Source organism: Pristiophorus japonicus, chromosome 4 (assembly GCF_044704955.1).
Source record: "Pristiophorus japonicus isolate sPriJap1 chromosome 4, sPriJap1.hap1, whole genome shotgun sequence".
Classification (NCBI taxonomy): domain Eukaryota; kingdom Metazoa; phylum Chordata; class Chondrichthyes; family Pristiophoridae; genus Pristiophorus; species Pristiophorus japonicus.
In genome coordinates, this window is record NC_091980.1 from 98,559,510 (window position 1) to 98,576,156 (window position 16,647).

Consider the following 16,647-nt stretch of genomic DNA (forward strand, 5'->3'; position numbering starts at 1 on the left):
TCCTCTTTATTTTTCACCAAGACCACCCACTTCCACCTCCGTAATATCATCCATTTACACCCCACCTCAGCTCATCTGCTGCTGAAACCCTCATCCTTGCCTTTGTTATCTCTAGACTTGACTATTCTAATGCTCTCCTGACTGGTCTCCCATCTTCTACGCTCCATAAACTTGAACTCATCCTAAACCCAGCTGCCCGTATGCTAACTCTCACCAAGTCTCGTTCACCCATCAGCCCTGTGCTTGCTGATCTACATGGGCTCCTGGCTGAGCAACACCTCGATTTTAAAATTCTCATCATTTTTTCAAATCCCTCCATGACCTTGCTCCTCCCTATCTCTGTAACCTCCTCCAGCCCTACAATCATCCAAGATTTTGGCATTCCTCCAAATCTGGCCTCTTGAGCATTCCCGATTTTAATCGCTCCACTCATGGCGGTGTGGCTTTAGCTTCCTGGGTCCTAAGCTCTTGAAGTCCCCCCTAAGCCTCACCGCCTCTCTTTCTTTCTCTCTCTCTCACTCTCTCTCTCCTCCTTTAAGACGATACTTAAAATCTACTTGGACCAAGCTGTTGGCCTCCTGTCTTGGTATCTCTTTATGTAGCTTGGTGCCAAATTTTGTTTGGTAACGCTCCTATAAAGCGCCTTCGGATAGTTCACTACATTAAAGGTGCTATATAAATGGAAGTTGTTATTGTCTGCCTATCGACCCACAACTCAAGGAAGTTAACCCCTTTTAGGCACGTCTGCTTAAAAAAAAACACATCTTAAGATATCTCTCATGTTCAAGTCTTTTCCATGAAAAACATAGTCAGAGAATCCTCAACTATGGCAGAGGTGGATATGGAGGTGAATCATATCTCTAGCATTGCTTCAGGATGTGCATGAATAATGCCTTCATTACCTTGGACAATCTTATGAGATCAGCAAATATTTGTGCCACTGTTCTTTCACAACACATTGATTACAGCTTTCCAAGTTATAGTGGGGTTCAGGCCCTAAGGGAGAGATCAGCTGTTACTCCTGTCCAGAAGGATATCATGGAGACCTTTCACTATATAAAGCCAACAATTATGGGTAAGTTTTGCAAGGTTTTGCATCACGAGTGGGGCCTCACATACAGTCAGCATATAATCAGAAAATTCTTCTCTCAGGAAAAATGTATCACGCATATCATCAATACAGATAGAAATGGTACTCTCAATAGTATCAGAAAAGACATTTCTTGAAATTTAAAACAAGCCTGTAGACAATAGCTGCATTAACAACTTTTTTTTATCGCAACATCAGCTTTAGTCCTAGTTTGGTAATGGAATATGCATCCACTGTAATTTGTAATGTAGGCATCATAAAACGTTCTAATAGGGCAAAATTTACTTGCTAAAGTCAAATTGATCTACTCCCTAACAACTGTCTAAATAGATGTCTTTACTACACTAGAAATGTAATTACAAGATAATTCAGAATTACATTAGCAAAAGCAAGTTTACTACCTAAAATGCAAAATTCAAATTGGTAGTTATTTGTTCATCAGCACCTGTTCAAAGGATGTACATTACAATGTCCCAGATTTTGTTATGGTAATGATGGCAAACATGCCCTCTGAAACTGACTGTAACTTCAGGATTTAGTGCATGTGCTTCTAAATGTGGAAATCCTTAAGTTGCGGTCAGTCATTCAATGCTCTGCCACAGGTGGTGCTGTGGACCTCCCCATAGCCGGCAATCAGTTGACAAAAACATAAGTTTTTCAGACGTAATTACCCCATTAAAAGTTCAGCCTTGTTGGAATAGGTGTAATTTGGGTTTTAACGCCGTATTCACTGCGGAACAACCATTCTGGCTGTGAAAAATGCATTTTATGTTTGTGGAATGTCAAATTTTTCCATTATGATAGAAAATTACTAGATTTTTAAAATAATAAAACATTATCTTTTTCATTCTTTAAAAAAAAATTGTTTAATTTTCAGCTTCTACCTGAAACCAATGTGTATGTCCCAATCTTTATTTAACTCACAAAATGTAAAAAAGGGAATTGAATCAGTGCTTTTTATTTCCTGGTTTGCTGTCTGTGAGAATTCTTCAATGTGATTGGCTGCTTAGTCAGTTTGATGACGTTACTACTGCATTGCACTGTGGAGCCGCTATTGACAAAATTACAATCAAATTAAAATCAAAAAAGCTTCTCCACAGAGATTGTAAGACTTCTTTGGACAGCTTTCTTCATGGTCAGTGGTCACTTCTCCACTGACCACAAATTCCAGGCCAATATATTTTTCACTTCCAGCTAAATTTAAAAAAAATTGTATTGGTAATATTGCTGCAGTTGCTATCAGGTGTAACGTTTTTATTTCCATGTTGCTTGGATGGTATGTAAACAATATATATATTTAATGATGTCAGAACACCTTGGGCCAGATTTGCTAGGAAAATAACAGTGAGTTTAATACATACACCATTATAGATATATATATCGATTGTCCAGTAATCTGTGGTGTGGAAAGAGATACCCAATGAGCTGCAAACCACCACAAATTGCCAGACGATTTACGCTATTCTATTATTAGCCTCACGAAAACAATAGCTCGTCATCAACGTCTCGGTGAGTTTCAAGAAATTGCTGCATTTGCGCAGTAAATACAAATTAAACTTACCGCAGAAAGTTAGTGCTGGTACTTAGCAGCGTAAGGACCCTTTTAATTATGAAATTAATGTTCTTGCAATGCCACTCAATCTCTCCGGCCCAGATTGGGAACCAATAAAACTTGTTCCTTCCGGTAGTAAATTGTTCTTGGAAGTTTTGAACATTTTAAATGTTAATTTTTTTCTTCTAGTCACTTTTTCACTCTCTCTCTCTCTCTTAATTCAGTCCTTCTTTCCCTCTCTTTATGTTTCTTTCTGTACATAATTTGACCTTAATTCAGCATATCTCCTTCTCCATCATTCTTCTGTTTCTTTCTCTCTCCTTACATCTTGTTGGTTAAGGAGATAGACTGTTTATCCCATTGTTCACCAAGGTCCCTGGTACCCTTTTGCCTATTATAAGAACATAAGAAATAAGAGCAGGAGTAGGCCACTTGGTCCCTCGAGCCTGCTCCGCCATTCAATTAGATCATGGCTGATCTGATCTTGGCCTCAACTCCACTTCCCTGCCCGCTTCCCATGGGCCCAATTTTGGCCATGACTTGCTCCAATTTCTTTGGAGTAAGTTGTTTTTTCTGGCTTAAGTTAAAAAATGTCATTTTCCCCAATAAACTTGCTCCAGAGTAACTCAGTTATGTATGATTTTTTTTAGTTGTGTTTTTTTTTCAAAAGAGGTCATTCCCAGCCACTTACGCCAGTTTTGGCCATTTATGCCACTTTGGCCACCAAAAACTTACTCCAAATCGACTTAGGTCAATGTCTTTTTTGGGTCCAAAGTGGATAATCTCAGCCAGGGGAAACAACCTTTCAACATCTATTTAATCAACTTAGCTTATAGTTTTTAAGTCATTACTTGACCTAGTTTAAGTTATAAGTAGATTATATGAAATATTTAAATATGTAACATGAACCACTACAAGTATTGAAGCCAAAAAACAGAACCTCCTTCCCTTCTCTGCACCGAATTCCCACTTACCAAATGCCCAACTTTTGCACTCCATTTCTGACAACTCTGAGCAACCCTGAATAAATACTGTAGGATATTCCCCACTCACCAGTGGAACATTGGGCCATCCCTTCGGCCAGGGATAGGATGCGATGAACATCAGGGCGTCCCTTCGGCCAGGGATAGGGGCTGCGAGCATCGGGTCCTGCTCACAGCCTGCAGGACACGTTGAGAGGGCGAGGAGCATACGCGCAGACTCCACTGTGCATGCCGGCAGTGTTTTCTGCACTGAGCTGTTGCTCCGCCCCCCCACTGCACTATGTACGCCGTGCTAGGACACGGGAGACTTGGCAGAGCGGGCAGGATGAGGCCACATTTTATTAGTGCCATTTCCAGCGCGCAAAGTCGGCGCATTTAGGGTAAGTGCGGCGAAAAAAGGGGTTGGGGAAAATTGGGCCCCATAACCCTTCAGTGCTTTATCGCTCAAAAATCTGTCTATCTCCATCTTAAATATATTCAATGACCCAGCCTCCACAGCTCTCTGGGGCAGAGAAGTTCACAGATTTACAACCCTCAGAGAAGAAATTCCTCCTCATCTCAGTTTTAAATGGGTGACTGCTTATTCTGAAACTATGCCCCCTAGTTCTCGATTCCTCCACGAGGGGAAACATCCTCTCTGCATCTATCTTGTCGAGCCCCCTCAATATCTTGTGTGTTTCAATAAGATCACCTCGCATTCTTCTAAACTCCAATGAGTATAGGTCCAACCTGCTCAACCTTTCTTCATAAGTCAACACCATCATCTCAGTGAACCTAGTGAAACTTCCCTGAACTGCCTCCAATGCAAGTATATCCCTCCTTAAATATGGAAACCAAATCTGCAGGCAGTACTCTAGGTGTGGCCTCACCAATACCCTGCACAGTTGTAGCAGGACTTCTCTGCTTTTGTACTCCATCCTCTTTGCAATATAGGTCAACATTCCATTTGCCTTCCTGATTACTTGCTGTACCTGCATACTAACATTTTGTGTTTCATGCACAAGGATGCCCAGGTCCCTCTGTACTGCAGTATTTTGTAATTTTATCTCCATTTAAATAATTTTATTTATTTTTTTCTGCCAAAGTGGATAACCTCACACTTTCCAACATTATACTCCATCTGCCAAATTTTTGCCCACTCATTTAGCCTTTGCAGATTTTTTGTGTCCTCCTCAGAACTAGCTTTCCCACCTAGCTTTATATCATCAGCAAACTTGTCTACATTACACTCGGTCCCTTCATCCAAATCATTAATATAGATTATAAATAATTGAGGCCCCAGCACCGATCCCTGTGGCACCCCACTGGTTACCGTTTGCCAACCGGAAAATGACCCATTTATTCTGACTCTCTGTTTTCTGTTCGTTACCCAATTCTCTATCCATGCTAATATATTACCCCCAATCCCGTGAATTTTTATCTTGTGCAGTAACCTTTTATGTGGCACCTTATTGAATGCCTTCTGGAAATCCAAATACACCACATCCACTGGTTTCCGTTATCCACCCTACTCGTTGCATCCTCAAAGAACTCCAGCAAATTGACAAACATAATTTCCCTTTCATAAAAAAATGCTGGCTCTGCTTGACTCTGTTATGCTTTTCCAAATGTCCTGCTAATGCTTCCTTAATAATGGACTCCAGCATTTTCCTAACGACAGATGTCCGGCTAATTGCTCTATAGTTTCCTGCTTTCTGTCTGCCTCCTTTTTTAAATAAGGGTGTTAAATTTGCGGTTTTCCAAATCGCTGGGACCTCACCAGAATCCAGGGAATTTTGGTAGATTGCAACCAAAGCATTCACTATCTCTGCAGCCACTTATTTTAAGACCCTAGGATGCAAGCCATCAGGTCCAGGGGACTTGTCCGCCTTTAGTCCCATTATTTTACCGAGTACTTTATCTTTAGTGATAGTGATTGTTTTAAGTTCCTCCCTCCCTATAGCCCCTTGATTATCCATTATTGGGATGTTTTTAGTGTCTTCTACCATGAAGACCGATACAAAATATTTGTTCAAAATCTCTGCCATTTCCCTATTTTCCTTTAATAATTCCGCAGTCTCATCCTCTAAGTGACCAATGTTTACTTTAGCTACTCTCTTCCTTTTTATATACTTGTAGAAACTCTTACTATCTGTTTTTATATTTCTTGCTGCTTTACTTTCATAATCTATCTTCCCTCTTTTTATTATTTTTTTAGTCGTCCTTTGCTGGTTTTTAAAAGTTTCCCAATCCTCTGGCCTCCTTCTAATCTTGGCCACTTTGTATGTCCTTGTTGTCAATTTGATACCATCCTTTACTTCCTTAGTTAGCCATGGATGGTTCTCACTTCTCTTAAGGTCTTTCTTTCTCACTGGAATATATTTTTGTTGAGAGTTATGAAATATTTCCTTAAATATCTGCTACTGCTCGTCAACCATCTTACACTTTAATCTATTTTCCCAGTCCATTTTAGTCAACTCTGCCTTCTTTATTTAAGATCAGGACAGTGGTTTAAGATCCAACTTTCTCGCCCTCCAACTGAATTTGAAATTCTTTACTAGGAGATCATTTATTAATCCTGTCTCATTGCACAGCACCAGATCTAAGATAGCCTGCTCCCTGTTTGGTTCTGTAACAAACTGTTCAAGGAAACAATCCCGGATATACTCTACGAACTCTTCTTCAAGGCTACTTTGGCCAATTTGATTTGTCCAATCAATATGAAGATTAAAATCGGCCATAATTATTGCCATTCCTTTCTTACAAGCCTCCATTATTTCTTGATTTATACTCTGTGCAACAGTCTAGCTATTGTTAGGGGGCCTATAGACTGCACCCACTAGTGACTTCTTCCCCTTATTATTTCTTATCTCCTCCCAAACTGATTCTACATCTTGATCTTCTGAACCAGTATCATTCCTCACTACTGCCCTGATCTCATCCTTTATTGACAGAGCTAACCCACCTCCTTTTACTTTCTGTCTGTCCTTCTGAATTGTCAAATACCCCTGAATATTCAGTTCCCAATCTTAGTCACCTTGCAACCACGTCTCTGTAATGGCTATCAGATCATATCGATTTATATCTATTTGTGCCGTCAACTCATCTATCTTGTTGTGAATGCTGCACGCATTCAGATAGAGAGCTTTTAATTTTGTTTTTTTTCACCATTTTTCCCTGCTTTGACCCCACTTTCTGAAGCACTCTCATTTTTATACATTCTGTCTCTTCCTGTCACACTCTGGTCATCCACTGCTACCTCGCTCTATTGCCTTCTCTTTGTTCTTTGACTTTTTAAATTTCTGCTCGCCTGAACCCTCCCCCCCGCCCCTCCCACCCCCCACTATTTAGCTTAAAGCTCTCTCTACAGCCCTAGTTATTGGATTCACCAGTACACTAGTCCTAGCATGGTTCAAGTGAAGCCCGTCCCAACAGAACAGCTCCCTCTTATCCCAGTACTGGTGCCAGTGCCTCATGAATCGAAACCCATTTCTCCTACACCAGTATGTGAGCCTCGTGTTCACCTCTCTGATTTTATTTACCCTATGCAAATTTGCTCGTGGCTCCGATAGTAATCCAGAGATTATTACCTTTGTGATTCTGCTTTTTAATTTAGTTCCTAGCTGCTCATACTCCATCAGCAGAACCTCTTTCTTTGTTCTACCCATGTTGTTGGTACCTATGTAGACCATGACAACTGGATTGGTCCCCTCCCACTCCAAGAGGCCAAGTTTCGGCCTGAATCGCTCCTGTTTTTTTGGAGCAACTGGTTAAGAATGGAGTATCTTAAAAATTGCAATTCTCGGCATTTAGTTTGCTCCAGTTCTAGTCAGTTCGAACAGTTTCACTTTGGAACAGAATTTTTTTTTCAAAAGGGGGCGTGTCCGGCCACTTACGCTTGTTTTGAAAGTTTAGGCAGTGAAAACTTACTCCAAACTAACTTAGAATGGAGTAAGTGAAGATTTTTATACGCTCGAAAAAACCTTGCCAACACTTAGAAAATCAGGCGTAGGTTACAAATTAGGCGTAGGGAACGAGGTGGGGGGAGAGAGGGAGGGGAAGGGAAATCATTCAATTCTACAATCATTCAGCAGTCATACTTATACAAATAAAGATCCAACCTGAATAAAAATTTATAAGCAAAAAAAAGATTTAAAAATAATCCATGTTCCTACCAGTGTGAAACAGCAGCAGCCTCGAGCTGCTGTGCTTCAGGCAGGCCTTTCATGTTGGAGACAGGCAGGGGTGGCGTCAGTGTCTCGACGGCAGCTCCAAAAGCAGCAGCAAGCAGCCTTCGAGCTGCGGTGCTTCAGGCAGGCCTTCCTTCCGTCAGTGGCTGGCCGGCAGCCGAAGAAGCAACACGCACGCAGTTTTCGAAGGGGGTTGAGCCATTTCGGCCATGCGATAGGGGCGGCGCCAGTGGCTGGCTGGCAGCCGAAGAAGCAACACGCACGCAGCTTTCGAGCTGTGAGGGGGACTGAGGCCATTTGGCCACGGGATAGGGATATGGTCAGTGGCTGGACGGCAGGCAAAGACACAGCAATCAAGCAGCCTTCGGGAGCTGTGAGGGGGTCTGAGGCTATTTGGCCATGGGATAGGGGTATCGTCAGTGACTGGACGGCAGGCAAAGACAGAGCAATCAAGCAGCCTTCGAGCTGTGAGGGGGACTGAGGCCATTTGGCAAGGGACAGGGAGAGGCAGCTACATAGACAGTTTTAAACTTAAATTTGCAGAATGGGTACTGCATTGTCAACACCACGTATTATGCAATGGTTCGCCATCAATTCACTGCATAGGAGAGAATTGATTAGAGCTCACCGCACCAGGAATGTCGTAGCCCATAGGTTGATGGGCAGGAGACCTTACCCTCGTCGACAATATCGAGCCAGGCGCTCATACCTGGACATGAGCAAGGCTGATTGTGTCAAAAGGCTGCATTTCCGCAGAGAAGTTGTCGCTGAGATCTGTGATATACTGAGAGCAAATTTGCAGCCCAGAAGCAGAACGCCAACTGCCTTGTCTGTTGCAGTGAAGGTAACAGCTGCACTTTCTTTCTATGCCTCGGTATCGTTTCAGGCTACAACTGGAGATGCGTGTGCCATCTCTCAACGTGCAATACATGCCTGCATTTACCAGGTCACGGCTGCACTGTATGCGCGAAGGAATGACTTCATCAATTTCCCAATGACCGCACAAGCGATCCATGAGAGGGCTGTGGGCTTCTTCAGGATTGCCGGCTTCCCAAAGGCTGCATTGATTGTACCCACATAGCCTTGCGAGCACCTGTGGAGGATTCTGAGCAGTACCAAAATAGGAAAGGTTTCCACTCTATCAATGTGCAGCTTGTGTGTGACGACAAGCAGCGCATCATGTCAGTCGATGCGAGATACCCTGGCAGCACCCACGATGCGTTCATCCTACACGACAGCGTTATATCTGACATGTTTGAACAGCAGCCAGGCTGGCTACAGGGAGACAAAGGGTACGGCCTGACCACCTGACTCATGACGCCACTGCATGTGACACAGACAGAAGCTGACCGGCAATACAACATGGCGCACATTGCGACGCGCAGCATCATTGAGAGGACCATTGGCATATTGAAACAGCGATTCCGACGCCTGGACCATTCTGGAGGACAGTTGCAATACTCTCCTCAGATTGTTGGTCACTTCACTGTTGTGTGCTGCATGCTTTATAACTTAGCCATCATGAGGCAGCAGGAGCTGGTAGTGGAACCAGAAGACCTACGTGAGGGTCCAGTGCATGATGATAATATTACGGAACAGCAGGATGTGGATGATGACGATGATCAGGAAAGCATGCAAGTGACTGATGCCGGAGCACGAGGTCGGAGGAGGGCCATCCATCATGCTGCTTTAACAATTGTTCGAGCCTTGTGCCAGCAGCTCATCCATGAACGCTTCAACTACTGATGCCTGAGGGTTCTGCGACCACTGTTGCGCATGGACATGTTTATTCTTTGCAGTTATTCCTACGTTGTGTTGTGTTAATGGAACATGAAACAGTTTTAATGAAAAAATATTTTATTGAAAAGTTAACATCACTGAAATAAAATATTTGTTGTATCAAACTATATTTTTTTAAATGACTCTTGAAGATCATTTAAAAACTTTAAGATCACTTATAAACTTGTAAAGTTACAAAAGTTACAAAACAATCTCAATGTGAAAAATCTTACACTCTTAAGATCACTTAAACTTCAAGATCACTTTTTAGATGCAAAATTAAATAATTTACAGAATGTGAGAGCATTTACTCTATAAGATCACTTGAAAACCCTGAGATCACTTATAAGTTGTAAAATTACAAAACTTACAAAACAATTTCAATTTGAAAAACGCAACTACAGCCACATCAAGAACAAGAACAAAAGCAGCAAAGAAAGGCTGCAACCATGTCTCATCCACATCTCCGTGAATGTTCACTTCTTCATGGGGGTATCATTTGATTGGCCGGGCTGTCTGCCCTTATTGCAACAGCTACCTCAACCAGGCCCTCCCTGACGGCCTGTGCCGACACTTGCATGCCCTTCCTGACGGCCTGTCCCGTCAATTGCACTCCCTCGGACATTCCCTCCCTAAGTTCCCATGTCATTGCTATTTCTCCCGTCAGGACCGTCACTTCTTCACCCACTGCACTGACGTTACCGATGAGTGATCGGGTAAGCTCATTGGTCTCCATACCCAATGCCACCACCTGAGCCGCATCTGTTGCACGCTGCATCTCAGGAGAGCGTGTCTCCAATCTCCTTCTCCTCTGCCTGGGTCTGCCTCGTGGCACCACTACACAGGCACAGGCACGGACGGTGGGACGCTTGGTGTTGCAAGCGCACCATTACACAGGGAGGCGCAGGCTGGGACTGTGGGACGCTCTGTGTTGCAGACGGCAGAACTAGAGGGAGAGGCTCGGGCTGGAACGGTGGGACGCTCTGTGTTGCAGACGGCAGTAATAGAGAGAGGGGCTCGGGCTGGGATGGTGAGACGCTCGGTGTTCCAGCCGACAGCACTCGAGTGCGAGCCGTGGGCTGGGATGTTGGACGAATGGGTGTAAACTGCTCTATGATATCAGCAGCAGCACTGGGACCCGCAGCGTCGGAATGAAAACCATAGTAGGTGGAACCAGAACCTATGCAAGAGGGAGGCGCAGTCTTGGACGGTAGTGCACTTACTGTAGAATGCTGCATTATACCAGCAGCACCACTGGGACCCGCAACATCGGAATCTAAACCATGGCAGGTATAACCAAGACCTATGCTAGGGGTTGAAACTTTGATGCCCCTTGATGGGGGCTCATAAACATAAACATTTCAGTCATCGCTGCCATCATCCAGTCTGGTTCGTCCGTAGCTGGTTGTACTGGTTCTTGTTCTGTACCCTCAGGATCCTCAGGGTTGGCAGCAGCAGCAGCAGCAGCATCATCAACATCATCATCATGTTCTGCAAAATACACCAGAACAGTCAAATGTTTAACAGCAAGGGAGCGGGCAGGATGGGTGGCATGAGTACTCTCACACATAGCAGGCCAGGCAGCAGGTTGATTTAAAGGGTCACGATGCATTTTCAGGACTCACCCCCTTCCTCGCGTGCGGGCCCAGCTTGTGCTGTACTGATTGCTTTTCTCCATGTACGACTTATCATAGCAGCTACCCTCTGTTCCAAGGGTGTCAGTGGGTGCAGATTGGGTGTGCCTCCTCCTGTCTGAGTTGCCTCCCTTTTGTTGTGGGCCAATTTCTTCTGCAAAGAGTAAAATATAACTTTTTGCAGAGTGTGTCTGCAAGGTGGGACATACAGATAGCCAGGTTACAATTACAATTAAATTAAAAATGGAAAATATTACTTACACTAACTACTCGACCAAGGCCGTGCCATTTCTTTTTACACTGGCTTCCAGATCTCATGGTATGCACCACTGCGCAGTAATCTTCTGCAACTTGGTTCCAGCGTTTCTTCATTTCTTTAGGTGGCACTTTTATGCGACCTCTGTTGCTGGTATCTAGCTCCTGCCATCTCTGCTCAATTACGTTGACTAATATCTCCACTTCCTCATGCAGGAAATTCTTTGTTCTTGGTGGACGTTGATCCATTGTAAAGTTGAATTGGCACTCTTAATTTTCAAAACACACAGTCCTTAATTTGCATGCACCAATGCAGCACCGGTTCTGTAAGTTTAGCAGTGAAAAGCTGAACTCACTGATTTCAGCAGGTGATTTATTCAACAGTGCTGCTAAAAGCACTCCTTCACACACAAAAATATCACTAAAATTAAATCACAAGCCTTTCCAGAGACAAATCTTCACTTTTCCTCCAGTCCCTTTAAAAATGGCCAAGTGCCAATGTTTGTTTCACACTGCGCGTGCGCGCACGCTCCAACACACACGCGCAGGATTGCCGGCATGACGTTGCCTCATTTGAATTAGACCCACCCCCCCACTGCTTACAGAATCGGTGCGAGTGTCTGGCCCCGCTCCCTGCTGTGATTTGCGCACCGCGCGATAAGCTGGCTTAGAGCTCCGAGGAGCCGGAGAATCTCGCAGATTTTTCCTGCGCACTTTTGGGCGCGAAGAACAGGCGTCCAGCTCAGAGCTGCGCCGTTCTCGGCGCGGCCCGAAACTTCGGCCCAATGTTTCTCTCCAGCACAGAGGAGAGGTCCTGAACCCTCACACCGGACAAGCAACACAGCCTTCGGGACTCACGCTCTCAGCTGCAGAGAACAGTATTTATCCCCCTAATTATACTGTCCCCTACCATTACCACATTTCTTTTTACTCCCCCCCACTCCCACCACCCACTTGAATGGCCTCCTGTACCACGGTGCTGTGGTCAGTTTGCTCATCCTCCCTGCAGTCCCTGCCCTCATCTAAACAGGGAGCAAGAATCTCGTACCTGTTGGACAAGAGCAAGGGCTGAGGCTCCTCCATCACTACCTCCTGGGTCCCCATACCTTCCTCATTTGTAGTCACTCCCTCCTGTCCCTGACCACGGACCAAATTTGAATTCATTAATCTTAAGGGGTGTGACTGCCTCCTGGAATACAGCGTCCAGCTAACTCTCCCCCTCCCTGATGTGTCGCAGTGTCTGCAGCTTGGACTCCAGCTCATCAACACAGAGCCGAAGTTCCTCGAGCTGCAGACACTTACAGCAGATGTGGTCGCCGTGGACCTCAATGGGGGTTAGCCAGCTCCACATCCAACACCAGAAACACATCACCTGCCCTGCCATCTCTAATGTATTTAATATCAGTTCCTATTTTCAGCAATTTGCGGTGCAAACGTTTTTAAAGCTGGAGGATGAGGGAAAAAAATCTAAATAATTGGGCATGTCACGAGATGCCGCACTCCTGAAAATTATGGACCATTAACACTGCCCTATGAACTTCTTTTTAGACTGGACAATTAAAGTGCTATTACTCAGATCTGGAGACATTCGCTATGGTGACAGCTGCATTTTGCCATGACATTGATCATAGAGGAACAAACAACCTCTATCAGATGAAGTGAGTAAACATTACTGGAGGCTGTTATCATGTGTTATTTCACTTATTGTGACAAGCTGTTATAAGATATACTCTTATTAATTACATTTCATTAATCCAATAGATCACAGGATCCATTGGCAAGACTTCATGGTTCATCCATTATGGAGAGACATCACTTGGAGTTTAGTAAAACCCTGCTCCAAGATGAGGTATGTCATAACTGTGCTAATCCCCACCCTTCCTAGGAAAACAGAAGGATAGTTTACAGATTTAAAATATTTTATTTATGTTAAGTGATTATTATAGTGAAAATGTAAAAAGACAATACTCAGAGTGTAAGATTGCATATAATATTATATAAGGAATATTGGGAAAAAATGGCAAGATTGATGGTGCTTTTAGATAACTGGTATATCTATGGTTATTTTCAATAAAATGCACTATTAACCAGTGGCTTGCATAAGAATAGAGGGAGATTCTTTATTTTGCTTATAATTAAATCATCAATTCCACATTTAATGCAGTCATAACGCTTTTTTGCATTGATATCACATTATTTTCATTGCTTGGTGCCAAGCCTAATTTTTACAGTTTTGATATAAGCAAGACTACCTGCAAAACCTGATTGTGCGTTGGTAAAATATAAGCTCCTCCTGCGTTATTTTTCTACTTCCTATTGGTGAGTAACTTTCTCACCATTTTTGGCACAGTTATTCGTCGTAATTGTTCAGGATTTGTTTTGATGACAAGAGCTGCCAACACATCAGGGGATAGAAATTGCCCTCCGCCAGAAACGGGGCGCACCGACCCTTTTTGGAGTGTTCTGGTCATTGCAATGGATGCGGAGGCCTATCCGGTGAAATTCAGCTCTGTCATGTATTCAACCATCATTGTAACCCATGTATAAACTGACCTAAGTTGTATACTGTGAGAACAATGACCACTAGGTGGAGAACTGTGGGAGACACTCCTAACCTGGACTTTCAGGTATGAAAGGGGAAGCTCCACCCACCTTCATCACTTGAGTGTGAGCTAATAAAGGTTACTGGTCACAGAGTGACCTTCTCTCAAGTATGGGCCTCGTGTGCATTTATACTGCATAGTAAGGACATATTATTGGCGACAAGAAACTGGGATTTAAACCACGCGAGCATGGCCACTAGCAGCACAGATGAGAGGTACTGTGTTGGGGATGATTGGGACGATTTTATTGAGAGACTACAGCAAAGTTTCGTCACTAAGGAATGCTTGGGACAGGAGTCGGCCGACAAACGCAGGGCTCATCTCCTGACGTTTTGTGGATCCAGGACGTAAAAGATGAAGGATCTTTTAGCGCCAGAGAAGCCGGCAGACAAGACGTTTGAAGAGCTCAGTACATTAATCGAGGAACACCTTAAACCGGCGAACAGCATGCATATGGCGAGACACCGGTTTTATACGCACCGGCGGCGAGAAAGGCAAAGCATTCCAGACTTCGTGGCAGATCTCCGGCGCCTGGCGAGCCTGTGTAAGTTCCCAGATGCATGCAGAGCGGAGATGCTGTGAGACTTTTTTATTGAGGGCATCGGGCACGTTAGGGTTTTCAGGAAACTGATTGAGACCTAAGACCTGACCCTGGAAACAGCGGCCTTGATGGCCCAGACTTTTATCTCAGGGGAGGAAGAAACCAGAATGATGTTTGACAAAAATCTGGGCTCAAATGCAGCAAATGGACAGGGAGTCAACATTGTTAAAGTGGCACACAGTTCTCCAGGCAGACAAGGGCAATCAGACATGCCCCAACATGTAATCGAACCCAGAGGGGGAATTCAACAGAGACAATGGCTAGCTGAACGGCGATTCACGCCATCGCAAGGGACAATGCAGACAGTAATGGGGCCATCAACACCTGTTAATGGTGCACTTAAGGACAGCAACAGAGACAGTCAGAGGAGATCGACTGGTATTGGACCTTTTGTTTCCAACAACGGCTCATGTTGGAGGTGTGGAGGCACACACCCAGCCAGAGTTTGCAGGTATCAACAATATACCTGCAGAAATTGCAACGTCAGCGGACACTTGGCGCGTATTTGCAGGAAGCCTGCAGCCAGGCTGATGTACAAGGAGGATGGGACCGATGTAAGCCCTACAAGGCCAAATGAACACTGGGGGAAATTGCTGGAAGCTGAAGTTCAGCGAGTTCATGTGGAGCACATATACAGTTCATACACCGATAATGATGAAAGTGCTCCTCAATGGCATCCCAGTATTAATGGAGCTAGACATGGGGGCCAGCTAGTCCCTGATGAGTATCAAACAGTTTGAAAAGTTGTGGCCGTCCAAGGCCAGGAGGCCAAAATTATCGCCGATTGACGCACAGCTATGGACATGCACAAAGGAGATCATACCGGTGCTAGACAGCGCCACGGTAGTCGTGACCCACAAAGATTCGGAGAACAGGTTGCCACTCTGGATTGTCCCGGAGGACGGTCCCGCACTACTGGGGAGGAGTTGGCTTGCTGTCATGAACTGAAAATGGGGCGATGTCAATGCAATTTCTTCTGTGGAGTGAGTATCATGCTCACAGATCCTGGACAAATTTGACTCACTATTTCAACCCGGCATTGGCACTTTCATGGGGGCCAAGGTAGTCATTCACATAAACCCAGATGCCAGGCCAGTACACCATAAGGCCAGAACGGTGCCGTACGTGATGCGGGAAAAGATAGAAGGCGAATTGGACTGCCTGCTGAGGGAAGGCATCATTTCGCCAGTCGAATTCAGTGACTGGCCGAGCCCGATTATGCTGGTGCTCAAGGCGGATGGGTCGGTCAGGATATGTGGTGATTACACGGCCACCATCAATCGGGTGTCACTCCAAGACCAGTACCCGCTACCGAGAGTGGAGGACCTCTTTGCACGCTATCAGGTGGCAAACATTTTTCAAAACTGGACCTGACCTCAGCTTACATGACCCAGGAGCTGGCGAGTGAGTCGAAGAAGCTGACCACCATCACGACACACAAGGGTTTTTTGAGTACAACAGATGCCCATTCGGGATTCGCCGCGGTCTTTCAACGAAATATGGAAAGCCTCCTCAAGTCGATTCCAGGGACTGTGGTTTTTCAAGACGACATCCTCATCACGGGTCGCAACACTGAATAACATCTCCGCAACCTGGAGGAGGTGCTACGCAGACTGGACCGGGTAGGGCTGTGACTAAAAAAGGCGAAGAGCGTCTTCCTAGCTCCAGAGGTAGAATTCCTTGGGATGAGGGTAGCAGCAGACGGGATCAGACCTATTGCGTCCAAGATGGAAGCGATCCAGAGAGCACCCAGACCCCATAACATGACGGAGCTGCGTTCGTTCCTGGGGCTCCTGAACTATTTTGGTAACTTTCTTCTCAAATTGAGCATGCTGTTAGAGCCGCTACATGTGCTCCTATGCAAGGGTCACGAATGGGTCTGGGGGGACAGCCAGGAAAGGGCTTTTGATTGAGCACGCAATTTGTTATGCTCCAATAATCTGTTAACGCGATATGACCCATGTAAGAAACTTGTTTTAAC

General features: G+C 44.7%; 1 protein-coding gene across 1 annotated transcript in view; it reads left to right on the forward strand.

The window, feature by feature from the left end:
• Positions 1-16,647, forward strand: part of pde6a (phosphodiesterase 6A, cGMP-specific, rod, alpha) — a 94,211-nt gene that overhangs the window by 28,859 nt on the left and 48,705 nt on the right. The window contains exons 14-15 of the mRNA XM_070877272.1: positions 13,011-13,120; positions 13,224-13,311. Of these exons, the coding sequence (XP_070733373.1) occupies positions 13,011-13,120; positions 13,224-13,311 (198 nt within the window). The remainder of the gene's footprint in view (positions 1-13,010; positions 13,121-13,223; positions 13,312-16,647) is intronic.